Source organism: Lolium perenne, chromosome 3 (genome assembly GCF_019359855.2).
Source record: "Lolium perenne isolate Kyuss_39 chromosome 3, Kyuss_2.0, whole genome shotgun sequence".
NCBI classification, from domain to species: Eukaryota; Viridiplantae; Streptophyta; class Magnoliopsida; order Poales; family Poaceae; genus Lolium; species Lolium perenne.
In genome coordinates this window covers 263,563,924-263,576,424 of record NC_067246.2, presented here as the reverse complement: position 1 = coordinate 263,576,424, position 12,501 = coordinate 263,563,924, and the positions used below count along the sequence as shown (strand labels likewise).

Genomic DNA, 12,501 nt, shown 5'->3' with positions numbered 1-12,501 from the left:
CCAATTAAAACAACAAGAACACTGATAAAAGATTAAGACAAATTGTGTAAGGTTTGGCAGTACAGAAAGGTGCTGATTTTCACCACTCCTTCCGAAACGTATTCCAACACAATAAGTACAGAAACTGGAAGTATTGCTTTTGTACTGGTCTCGCTCTACATTATTCCTCAAATTTTGTCCCTCTGCCCTCCTCTCTAAAAACCGAACTCACTGTGTTGTCTGTCCATAAAGAATACTAGTAGAGAATTCTCTTTCCAAATTAAAACTTTCTAATAGTGACCAATTCTTTTTTGACATAAATATAATAATGCAATTTACCTCCCCAGTCCTCTAAAGAAAATCTGATAATGTCCAACCCCCTTCTCAAGAGAATTGGTTTTGAATTCTGAGATGATCCGCAAGTGTGCATAGTATATTGAAGAACAAGCTCACACAACGATCACATCAATTTTTACATGAAAATCATCATCAGTTTTACACTATTGCATTTTCTAAGTGTCGCTAAACCCCCTCGCGTTAATATTTTTGGAAGAGCAAGAATACGAGCAGCACCCATCGCTAACTCCTTCTCACACTACAACACCAGTAACGAATACATTGATCAATCAATGCCAACTTCCACTAAATCACTAATCATATGCAGATGTGCCCATAATCATAACATGGAACCCACAACGCAGAAAGGCAAGGAAAACAAGAACAGGATTTTGCAAAAAGAAAGATAACTCTCTTTATTTTCCATACAACAGATCAGTTCATACCGCGCATTATTATTAGATACAGATTGCAACAGAGCAGTACATTATACTAGGAGAAGACAAAGGTAAATCCTAGTAGCACCATCCATACTCAGATACTCTTCTTTTAGAGCAAGTTCCAACAACAACACAGCTACTAGTAAGGGGCGAGCGAGTTTACCCTCTCCACCATGAATGCGGCAATCTCAGAGGTTCTCCATCTGGACGTTGCTCTTGAGCGGCACATACTCGCCAAGGTATCCGCCGAGGTGCTCGTAGAGCGCGGTCCTGTCGATCTCCTGGTTGTGGTAGGCCTTGCAGGCGTAGTAGAATACGCTCTGCACTAGGAGACCCAGCAGATTGACAATGACGAGAAGCGAGACCATCACTGCGCCGACAAGTATCTTGACAGGCAAGGTGAGGCCGAGGCTGCCCTCCTCGCCCCGGCCCTTGACGACGGCTGAATGGAAGAGACCGGCTGTGACGCCGCAGGCGGCGAAGTAGGAGACAACGAGCACGGCGGCGGTGCGGGTGCGGCCCTTGAGGAGCTGCCTGCTCTTGGACATGGCGGCGAGGCCGCAGACGGGCTCGAGCACGGAGAGGACGCTGGCGAGGTGCCAGAGCGCGGAGATGTAGACGTGGACGGCGAGGAAGCCGAAGACGAAGAGGAGGGCGAAGAAGAGGAAGGAGAGGGCCATGAGCGTGGAGCGGGCGGGGTCGGGCGCGTAGGCGGTGAGGAGGAGGAGGAGGGTGAGGACGAAGAGGGCGTGGTAGGCGAGCATGAGGAGCGAGACCCAGAGGAAGGTCCGGAGGAGGCGCGGGAGGATGGTGGGGAGAGCCGAGAGCGAGGCGGCGATGGAGGCCGGCTTGGCGGCGTAGAGCGAGGCGACGGTGAAGACGGCGGCGGCGGTGGAGAGGAGCGAGAAGGTGAAGAGGAAGATGAGGTAGAGGAACTGGTAGGCGAAGAGGGTCACCCACTGCCCGGCGCCGGCGGTGTAGGCGGAGGCCTTGAGGCGGAGCAGGATGGGGTGGGTGAAGAGGGAGTGCGCGAGGACCGCGAAGGAGAGCGGGAAGACGAGGCAGGCCGTGAGCAGCGCGAAGGTGCGCGGCGCGGCGCGCGGGATCGTGGCGGAGACCCGGATTAGGTCGCCGGCGCCCAGCGCGGCCAGGTCGTGCGTGGCCAGCTCCATCGGGGATTTGCCGGGGCGGCGGCGGCGGTGTGGTAGGGGTGAGCGGCGAGGAAGGCCGGTGCCGGGAATCAGATCGGAGAAGGGAAAAGCTCTGCGATGTGAGAATGAGATGGGGATGGCAGTGGCACGCGTGTCAGGCGCAGGAGGTCCGACGATGTCATGTGGCAATCGTGACGCAGCACGGGGAGGGAGGAAGAGGCCGCGGCCCGCGGCGGATGACTTCGAACCGAAGTAATCCAGTTTGATCAATCCCAATTCAATGATCAATCTGGTACAATTGCAGCTCAGATAGACAACTCGTGTGACATACACTTGTATTTTTGTTTCAAGTTCAAAATCGGTTCAAAACATCGCAAAAAGGAAACCAGTAAACCAGATATATCTCAAACACCAATCTCCTAACTTTTCTAGATCAAACTGAAATGTCATCCAGCAAAACCTTGTCCATTTTTTTTTGTTTCATGTTCAAAATAACAAAATGTTGAACTGAACCGGGGATTCAAAATTCAGACTGCAACTACGGTAAATCAAGCACAACTCGTTGACTAATCTGGCAAAATTAGAGTTCAAGTTGAAGAACGGTTGGAGAGAGACGGCAACTGCACTTTTAGCTACAAGGAGAAAGAGAGTGAGAGAGAAACTATGATGTGGTAGGTAGGGGAGAGATGAATTGGTGTAGCATTAATGAATACGATGAAACTAGTGCAAAATCAGACTAAAGATGTTTAGGCGAGAATGGTTTTTTATGGCTGAGGGTGGTGTTGGGGATAAATTCAGAGTTTAAGGGTGAAACTTGAACGGAACGAGAGCTCAGCTCGGGCTAGTGAGGTGAACTTTGAGACAGGCTCAAGGAGGAGCAGGTATTGAGTTCTCTCAAATTACACACCTTCATGGCCATGCTTCATGTGCATATACAAAATTTCATCAAAGAACACATTTATGATCACCTTGTTACGGTGTGACGGTTAATGCAGTCAAGGCAGCCTCCGGTCATAGTGATTAGACATGATCTCACGGTCTAAGGAGTAGGTTACTACGCTTTCATAATTATAGCAACGATGAACTTTATGACTTGCTCGTGTTGCAATACTTATATTGGATACGTCCATCATATCATTCATCTAATGATATGATCTCATTGTCAATTGGCACAACTGTCCATGATCGGGAAACATCGATCATCGGATGACCAACCAGTGTCAATTGACAATTTGGAATGTTGGTAGGTTTTGTCTGAAGAAATGCTAGAAAGTGGCACGTTTCTGCTAATTAAAATATTGTGGCAATTTTCAATTTTTAGATTGTTTTTTGATATATGTAATTCTTCCAAAAATTACTTGATACATTTATATTATAAAACATGTTTTCCTAATTCACATCAGTTGCATCAAGGGCTTAATATTTTATTTCGCACAGGACCTCCATTTTCTCAGGTAGGCCTCTGACCTAGAAGACCAAAACCTGGAGCACCTTGACCAATAACTTATGCACAATCGGCTAACGCATGATCTGTCGATCCAACTAAAAAGGGACCTGCACAACGTCGTCGAGCTGCGTGCCCATTGGCTCGCACGCCTACTTCATAGCGCTTGCACAACCTAACGATGTTGTGTTGCCTCCGCTCGCGCTCCGCCGCCGCGAAGTAACATCAGAGGAGTCGCCATACGCTAGGTTGCTACGCTACGGATCCATTGCCGTAATGCCGAGGAGCTTATGCGTCTCCATCCGCCACACATCCTCAGGTCATCACCACATGGCCCACTCTATGTGGTGGTGGTGGTGGGGCCGGGGGGGCATGGGCAAATTTAGCATGCCTATTGCTCGGATAATCGCCCAATCTTCCCAATGATGCCTTTGCTTGCTTCATATGACTATCCACACCAATTTTCCCGAAAACTGGCATCTTAAGCCTGTTTACGTAGGTTTTGAAAAATTTCAAGGTTCGCTATTTGCTCCCAGGTAACTCGAGAGCTGTGACCTTGTATATATTGTCTTTTCTTTGTGGAACTTTACAGTCCATAAAAGACCGTAAAAGACGCAAATATATGTGTTTTGTCGTCTATAAAAAAATAGACTTTTTAATTTTTCAGATAGTCTCTCCAAATTCAGCCTCATCTGACATAAAGAAGCTTGTGAAAGAGTGGTGTGGTTCTCGAGGATGGGGATCTTCGGATTATCATGGAGCTTCATCAACAATTGTTTCTTCTTGCTCAGAGATGGATGTAGATCTTTTTACCTGTTCGATAAGTTTCCATTCGCATACAAACAATATCAGGCTGGCTCAGCGAGAAGCGGCAGCGGCGACACAGTTTGCAAGGTTGAAGACAAATGGCATCTTAAGAATTTTTATTGTAACTTCCCTTTTCTGTTTGGGTGCTTTGCTTTGTACTTTTCGTAATCTTAGTACTTCACTGTTCACTGTGCATCAGCGAGCAAATCCAAAACATCATCTACCAACATACTCCGCACTCTAAATTCAATCAATTAAACACATGTATACATTATACACGGGTACACATTACAAAACCCAATGTTGTCTGCAAATGACAACAGGGGAGATGAAACATCGTCCGACCTATCTATCTTTACGGCGCTCCTCGTGACGGGTAAATTCGTTTCGCTCCGTCCTTCAAGGTCACTCTTGCACACCCAACTCTTTGGAATGTTGCACCTATGTCCTCGTTTGTGAAGAAAGCTAAGGCCCACATCAAGGCCGTCTCTGTGTCCTCACGGGAGTAGCCGAAATGTATTCGTTCAGCAAGCTCTTGTATTGTGCCTCCGCCTGCTGAATTTCGAGCCTTAACTTCTCTTCCTGTACATACAAGAAATTATTTTCGAATTTCCATCTGCTAAGTGAGCAAAATGCAATGAACTATTGTAACTGATGATCATCGGTCATGCCACCAAAATTACCTTGAGTAAAAGCTCCTTCTCGGCCATCTCGAATTCCAAGCACCTGCAAATAAAACAAAATTAGAGTTCTTCAAATATAGGAAAGAAATAACTGAGAAAAGTTGGTGTCGGACTTACTCTTCGCGGAGCTGTTCATTCTCTAGCTTCAAATGGGAAAATTCATTCAGATCTCGTTCTGTCATATATTGGTAGACCTGTGGCATTGAAAGGCAGCTACACTCAATACAAAGCTCAGATTATCCATTAGAAAATGATTGTGGAATTATGGATGCATGCATCACGCTCCACATGTTAAGTTACATCAACTGCTATTGTAGTTGTAGGTGGTGAACATCTCTGTCGAGATTGATCATCCACTGAGGCACAAGGTGCAGTAAGGCAGTAACAATGCAACAAGACTAACCTGATTATTGCCCTCAAAATTGTGTGCAGCCTGCCTCTTGCATGAATCCATCTGAATAGCGTCCTCGTTTTTCCTCTTTCTTGTCTCTGCTAAATCAGTGTTGGGTGCCATATGATGCGAACTTGTCATGCCGGTCTGTACAATCTGTGTACCTGGCATGCAGTAGGATGTGGGCACTCTGGTTCTGGCAGGCACCGATGGATGAGGACGAGCAAAAGCTATAGGAATAGCACTTGTGGGGTTATCGCTTGTGCCGTGTCTCCCATGCGCCACCGAGAGAGCAGAAGAAACCGCATTGCTCCCGGATGGTTCAGCGATGGTGTGTTGTTCTGGAAGCATTGCAGGAGGGGTGAGGGAAACAGAAGATGCACGGGGCATTTTCTGGTATCCAATCAGGTGACTGTGCAAATCCCTATAAGCAAGTGGACCATTACATACCGAGTAAAGAACAGAAGCAAACTTGCTATACCAGGTAATGAACTTGGATGGAATAGAAAAGGAAACAGGACTTACCAGTACTCAGTTGTCATATCTTTCAGGCGGGTGATCAGCTTCTGATAGAGCTGCGACTTCTCAAAGTCCTGCTTGTCATGAGTAGGTTTGATAAAGTTCGCCTCTAGGACCCCGACGATGGCTCTGCCTTTACTACTCGCGGAACTCAAAACTCGATGAAAAGGCTGAAAGGCGTTCATGTTACAAACAAAGTTGAGTAATATTAAGATAAGAAGGATGTGACTGGGTTGAGCTTTGTTCTGCTATTTATGCCTATTGACCATCCTCAAAGAAAGTAAACACAGAGGTAATGGGAGGCTCACCAATATAAGGCGATTCCTGTAGTAGATATTAAATCCATGCACACTGATTGTTGGGGCACCTTTTATGAATCCGATACTCGTAAGAACCTCACCCTGAATGGAGCAAAGTGGATGTAAGAGGCTGCGGTTTCAGCATGTGGATGCAAAAAGGAGTAAGTTCAGAAATTTGATTATACGCAAAAATAATTTTGTGTTAAACACGGACCTCCTTTGTTCTCAAGAGTTGTTGAGGCGTATAACTAATACATTGCCGATATATGAGGTCAGAGGCAATGCTGTGGCGCTTCACTTCTTGTCCCCGAAGAACGATCTTGAAGTACTCGGGCAACTGCAAATATAAGACAGAAGTGTACACCTGCAACACGCTAATTCAGCAACCTTTATAAGAGTTATAGAAGATAAATGGTTAGCCATGTGTCACTCACCCTAAGAGAATAGCGCAGTTGATTTGCCATATGGTTTTCGTTCATTCTCTTGACATCATTTTTTGTTTCTGCCGGATTTGGCGCACCACTAATCATAATATCCTGGTTAAAGGAAAATAAAATTTCATTATTATGAATGCTACTTCAACAAGTCGAACAATTACACAAAGTAGTTGAAGAAATATATAAGCAGCTGATGCTTACTTCCTCCCTGGAGTCAAAATCGAGCTCGAGAACACCATTGTCATTAGACCACAGATTGAACACTATAATCTTTGTGCCATGTGGACCAATGTCACTGAACTGTTCCTCAACCATACAAGTAAAACAATCATTAGTCTACTGAATTAGCAATAAGCTAGTAGTAACTACTAAAATGAAACATACAATATATAATTTTTGATTGAGCTTGATGGTTTCACACCTTGGCAACTAATTGCTACATCTAAATGGTGATACTTGTCTCAAAGACAAGCAGATGATTCTAATGCCTTTGAAAGGTCTAACTTTTGCAGAAAATGGTAAGACTACTGTCTTCTTTCAAGGGTGTGATGTAAAGACAGTATCTATAGGAAGCAGATCTAACTTACGTTTTCCATAAGCTCTTCTTCTGTTGCAAAAGGGGACCATTTTAACATCACTGAAAGATTTGAGCGGAACTGATGTGCGCCATGTCGCCCATCTGGTATAGCTTCCCCTGTCAATAAATTGTACTTGTAGTCGACCTAACGATAGCAACACATGTCATCAGAATCATCAAAGTACAATACAATTTCCATCAGTGGTCTGCCAAAGGAAACAACAGTTCACATAGCATACCACAGGAACTACGACATCCTTTTGACCCGTTTCCGCCAAGAAAGTGTAAGAGAGAAGACCAACTGATTGTGTAGGTCCGCTGGAAACCAGAAGTAGTTTGGTGTTAATTCAACATAAAGTAAATTAGAAAGATAACATGTTGTTAGACCGACGAAACAAATTAGAAGCGAGTCGAGACCTGCTCTTCATGCAGCGACTGAAGACGATAGCATCTGCCCCTAGCCGCATTGTGCTAGTCTTGAATCCGTTGCCATCTGTCAAATAGTCAAACGCCAATATATATTAGACAGAATGTACTTTGGGGTACACGATAAAGAATATGTGAAACTAAGTTGGTGACACACTGGCACATACATTGTCCAATTGAAGTTCCTGATTGCTTATCAGAAAACCCGAAGCTCATGCAACACCTCATGGAGTCAGGATCCATGCCTCCACCGTCATCTTTAAGACAAGCAAATACAGTTTTGTAAGAAATCTCATAAGATTGTGCTGCATGTCATTTCTCGTGCTGAAACAAAAGAAGAAACAGCAACATGGGTAATAGCAATCAGAACCTTGAACAAGTAAAGCTGGCGACCCGTTCCGCTTGTCAACGATTTTGTCTACCACGATTCTAGTAGCACCAGTTTTTATCTGTTTCGCATCAAAAAGTTTCAGTCAGATATACGACCATAACTCCAAACGGTGCTGCAATGCATCCCTGAAATGTGACTGAAAGTTGTTGGTTTTTACCTCGTCGACCGCATTATCGAGTAACTCTGCCAGGGCTGCAAAGTAGGCGAAAAGGAAGTGTAAAGACGCGAAGGATTAAGCAGTTTCTCATGGCAGCAAGAAGAAATTACGGCAACCACGTAACCGCTTACCTCCGAAAGGCCATTTATGCGAGGTCGCATTCGAGTGGAGGAATTTGGGATGGACGCACATGCGATTTCCCACATCTGCCGAGTAGTAAATTGAAGGCAAAAACCAGGGTAAGAATCAAGCAAATTCAGCCAGCAGAATCGGCAGGCAAAAAAGTCATTAGGCAAATTCTTGCGTACTTCGAGGCGGTTGCGCGGGCTTCTCGCTGGATGCTTCGTAGTCGCCGGCGCTCCAGAACTTCCTGCTAATCTGCACGGCGGAGACGGGAGCGGGACGATAGCTCGTGACGCCCTCGGGCCCGACCCTCTCACGGCCGCAACTCCGGCCGTCTTCCGGCACCTCGGACGAGGCTCGATTCAGCACGCAGGCGGCCTGCTGCGGTGCCGCGACTCGCGCGCTGCGCCCCAACGGCGTCGGCGCCGCCTGGCAGATGCTAAAACCGGGCACGCCTCGCTGGCTGGCGATCGAGGGCAAGAAGGGCTTGATGTCTCGCCGCGTGTCCATGGCGGTGCGGTGTCCGTCGTCTCTGGCTGGTGTGGCGGTTCCTGTACACATGAGTGACACGATGGATCGGTTAGCGATACCAAGAGATTGGAGATGGAAAAACAACATAAAAGAACAAGAAGACCTAATGATTTTGAGGGTTAAATGGTGGAATCTGAAAGGATCCACCAAGCAAAGTTCTAACCTAATTTTAGGTTCTTTCAAGAACCAGGTAGTCAAACAAAAGTGTGTCTTCCCCTCTTGGGTGTCCTTAAATAGATGGTGAGGGAATCTGATTTGTGTTGGAGTTGGTTTTGGACTCCTAGAAGGAAACGGATCTATCTATACTTACCTATTCCTTTGCCTATTTTCTTGGGAGAGAAGTTCAGATTTGGTGTTGGTAGTTATCCTTTCTTCTTTTTTGTTTTCCAAAAGGATAATGCTAGGAAAACTCCTTCAAGATCTCTAACAAATAGATAGGAACAACAAACAAATCTCTAAACAAATTTTCTCCTAAGAAGTTCTTTCTAGAGAATTATTTCCCGTATTGTTTGGACCAGATCTCATAAACTTATTTTCCTCCCAATATTACCAAATTTGATGTCTTTCTAAAAAAATGTAATTGTTCGTTTTAGTTTCCTATTTGCATCCATGATAATTAATGTTGGATTTAGTTATACATTATTGCCTTTTTAACTTTTCATGTCACAACGAATGCCACAAAAAGTGATATATTGATTTTTTTTCTTTCGAACTTATGGACATATAAATTAAGCCGATGGAGGAAAAACAAAGTTAATACAATAGTGAAAAAATGTAATTTTAAACACTCAACAAGTTAATGGAGGGAGGTTCTTCTTATAGAATTTTTTCATGTTATGGATGATTTTTATGAATAATACTCTATTTCTAAATTTTGATAAATCCCAGACAACCTTCGTGGGACGAAGGGAGTATTACATATATAGTTTTGTATTAAAAATATTACCTATTAAATTTTTGTTGATTGTTGCAACACATTATGGACAAACACTACTGGTTTTGTTGTGACATGGTCAAAGATAACACATGCACAATGACGTCCACAAAATAGAAAACTTAATTAAACAATTTCTCCTTACACAATTTATATGCACGGGCATAGTTGGGTATAGATAGACCGATCCAAAGCCTGGTCCGACGGTCGGCCTAGGCTAGGTCTGAGTAGTGCAGGTTAGGGATTTAACAAAGCGGCCCCGCCCGCCAGACTTTCAAGATTTTTAACTAGGCCGGGCCTGGGCTTTTGGCCCTGCCCGAATACTGGTGGCCTGGAGATGCCTAGATTTATGCACGAGTATAAGGATTACAATTCAGATCATAATTTAATTAACATAACAATTCTAGATACAATCACACCCACCAAGTGTTCTATTTTGTAAGGTTTCCAAGACGTAAAGACCTAATTTATTCCATATTGAATTGTTCTAAATTGAAAAGGTTTTCTATTTGATTGCCGTAGAAACATATACGACCATCTCTAATGGAACGTGCATGCCTAGAAAAGTTCTTATAAAAATAAATCGGTCCTTATCTTAAGCAAGAGTGGTTATTTTGGCAGAGATGACTTATTAAGTATCTGCCATGTAAAATACAGTGCTTATGGGAAACATATTGTTTTCCTAAGCACCTCTTTTTAACACCTTGCGTTGATGATGATGTATGAATCGGTCAAATAGGTTATGATCCTTAAAAAATACTATGAAATACTTGTGAGTTGAACAAAGTTCTATTCCCTCTGTTCCATTCTACAGTGCCTATAGTTTTTTTTGGGAATATTTTCCTAACTTACCATAATAAATCCCACAAATCTCTCTTGTTGATTCTCCATATATGTGCAGCCAAGTTTAATCAAGGAAAATAAAACATTGCTGCCTAATTTTAAGAAATCATTGGGCCATGCATTAGGAATCTCAATTAATTGTTTCCAATTTTGTATAGATTTTTTCTTACGCATATTGTGTGGGAGCTAAACGTGAGAGGCGGTAATTGAAAAAAAGCCAAGCTACAACCTTATATTCTGAAATAAATACCAAAAATCTATAGACACTATAGAAAGGAACGGAGAGAGTAGTATATATGGATACAATTTTTTAAAAGAAGGTGATGTATAAACACCAACAACAACAAAAAGCAGCGAAAACAATTCCAATAGGGGAGCCTTTGAATTGTATATTCATGTAAGAACATGGAGATAGTAAAGCACAGATGCACTAGAAGCTGATGATACTTACGTATGCCCCTGGTTTCACAAGTCGAGTTGCTTTTCTCTTCTTGCCTATCCACTCTCGGGGTGCTCATCTTGGATCAGATCAAGCGATTTCAAGGGTTGGTATTCTGCAATTGAAGAGCCTCTTAATTCCTCAATAACTTCTGCTGCAAGTTGCTTCAACTTCAGAAGCTTTTGCTGTCTGCCCTTGATGACAGTGCCAAAACCCTAGCACCTGGAGTTCTGCAATCCTAAGGTAGCAGTACAATTAATCCTTAATCACATATTTATATGCCAAGAGACCCATGAGCCTTTAGGGTCTGGTCCAAACAGAGTCCAGGAATACAATGGACCATGTACAGTCCGACTCCAACTGATGACACCAGGTTAAAATCTGAACTATCAGAGTGCTTTTAGGATAAGGCTTTCTTATTAATTTGCTACCGTTCCTCTCTCTCCTCTAGGAGTTGGGACAGCATAACCCACCATAGATTAGGATACATAACCAGACAAATAGAAACCATACAATGTAAAGTTGGAAACCTCATATGAAAAGGACTCGTATATATCGGTTCTAATGTTCTATAGACACGATATGAAAGGTAGAGTCGGACTAGAAATAAGAGGACTGAGCATACCAAACTCCAGATCGGACGTGATCGACAAGACTTAGAGCATCTTCAGCCGCGTCCTGGACGCCGGATAAAAAATCGTCCCAGTCGCGCGCTCCAAAGGACGCTTCGGTCCGAACGTGTCCCAAATATTGTCCAGCGTCGCTAGCCTATCCCCTGTGTATAGAGGCTCTATCAGGAACGCTGGACACGATTTTTACACTTGCTTTTCGTTTGGAGGTCACGTTTGGGGGACGCGGCTAGTAACGGGTGCCCCCCCCCCCCCCCCAAATGCGGTTTCGATCCAGATGTCCCCAAAACGACTAATCCGGCGCTTTTGCCAGACGTCGTTTGGGGGATGCGACTGGAGATGCTCTTACATCAAGGGCCAAAACGGAGCGTTGTCTTGGACTTGTCTAAATATACATATATTTACACAGTAAATAGTATTCTCTCCGTCTAAAAATAGATGTCTCACTTTTGTCTTAAACGTACATATGTACCTAGATAAAGTTAAGACACCTAATTTTAGACGAACGTCTAAATTTAGACAAATCTAAAATAACTTTCATGAAACTGAGGGAGTAATATACCTTATCTATTCTTTTTTATGCATCTTGACTCTAGATCTGACGTCACATGGCACGACTTCCAATCATACAATACAACTTATGCCGACTAAAGACCTACTCAATATGTTTGTAAAACTAGTGCAGGTCCTGCATCAAACACTTTAGCTACCTCGTGAAAACGATGTGTATGTAGCACATGCTGACGCCGGTGGCGGTGGCGCAAGAAGTACTTCGGATGGTGGCATGGTGCGGCTGAATCGGCAAGGGGCTTAGGGCATGTACAATGGTTTACGGACCTGCCTCGGGCTCTGCTGACCAAGATTTAAGCTAGCTGTCTGTCCGTGGCACCGCCGTCCCCGCAACCACCCCCAATCTAACTGCCGTCATCCCCTCCCATGGCCGGCAATCATATCATACCTTCGCA

The 12,501-nt window shown here is 44.1% G+C and overlaps 2 protein-coding genes across 3 annotated transcripts; both read right to left on the bottom strand.

The window, feature by feature from the left end:
- Positions 1-705: 705 nt before the first annotated feature.
- LOC127344122 (uncharacterized) lies at positions 706-2,107 on the bottom strand. The gene has a single exon (XM_051370341.1). It carries the CDS (start codon positions 1,925-1,927, stop codon positions 944-946), a length of 984 nt encoding a protein of 327 aa, XP_051226301.1. The 5' UTR covers positions 1,928-2,107; the 3' UTR covers positions 706-943.
- Positions 2,108-4,373: 2,266 nt separating this feature from the next.
- Positions 4,374-8,940, bottom strand: LOC127344121 (protein MICRORCHIDIA 6). 2 transcript variants are annotated; one of them, XM_051370340.2, is made up of 18 exons: positions 8,855-8,940; positions 8,346-8,711; positions 8,169-8,243; positions 8,038-8,072; positions 7,860-7,938; positions 7,657-7,746; positions 7,481-7,556; positions 7,303-7,381; positions 7,074-7,208; positions 6,688-6,786; positions 6,484-6,585; positions 6,264-6,413; positions 6,059-6,151; positions 5,757-5,920; positions 5,244-5,655; positions 4,958-5,034; positions 4,841-4,883; positions 4,374-4,739 (listed from the first exon to the last, which is right to left on the bottom strand). In XM_051370340.2, exons 2-18 carry the CDS (start codon positions 8,668-8,670, stop codon positions 4,635-4,637), a joined length of 2,139 nt encoding a protein of 712 aa, XP_051226300.1. In that variant the 5' UTR covers positions 8,671-8,711; positions 8,855-8,940; the 3' UTR covers positions 4,374-4,634. The 2 variants fall into 2 exon arrangements, with proteins under 2 accessions (XP_051226300.1, XP_071684570.1); XM_071828469.1 differs by lacking the exon at positions 8,855-8,940 and having other exon boundaries at positions 8,346-8,826.
- Positions 8,941-12,501: the final 3,561 nt, after the last annotated feature.

Excerpts from the sequence above, each read along its gene's own strand:
- LOC127344122 (XM_051370341.1), bottom strand. The coding sequence starts at position 1,927 with ATGGAGCTGGCCACGCACGACCTGGCCGCGCTGGGCGCCGGCGACCTA.
- LOC127344121 (XM_071828469.1), bottom strand. The coding sequence starts at position 8,778 with ATGTTGTTTTTCCATCTCCAATCTCTTGGTATCGCTAACCGATCCATC. Across the intron at positions 7,382-7,480 it reads AGTCGCTGCATGAAGAGCAG|CGGACCTACACAATCAGTTG; the intron begins GTCTCGACTCGC and ends TCTGGTTTCCAG. Across the intron at positions 6,414-6,483 it reads AACTGCGCTATTCTCTTAGG|GTGTACACTTCTGTCTTATA; the intron begins GTGAGTGACACA and ends AGCGTGTTGCAG.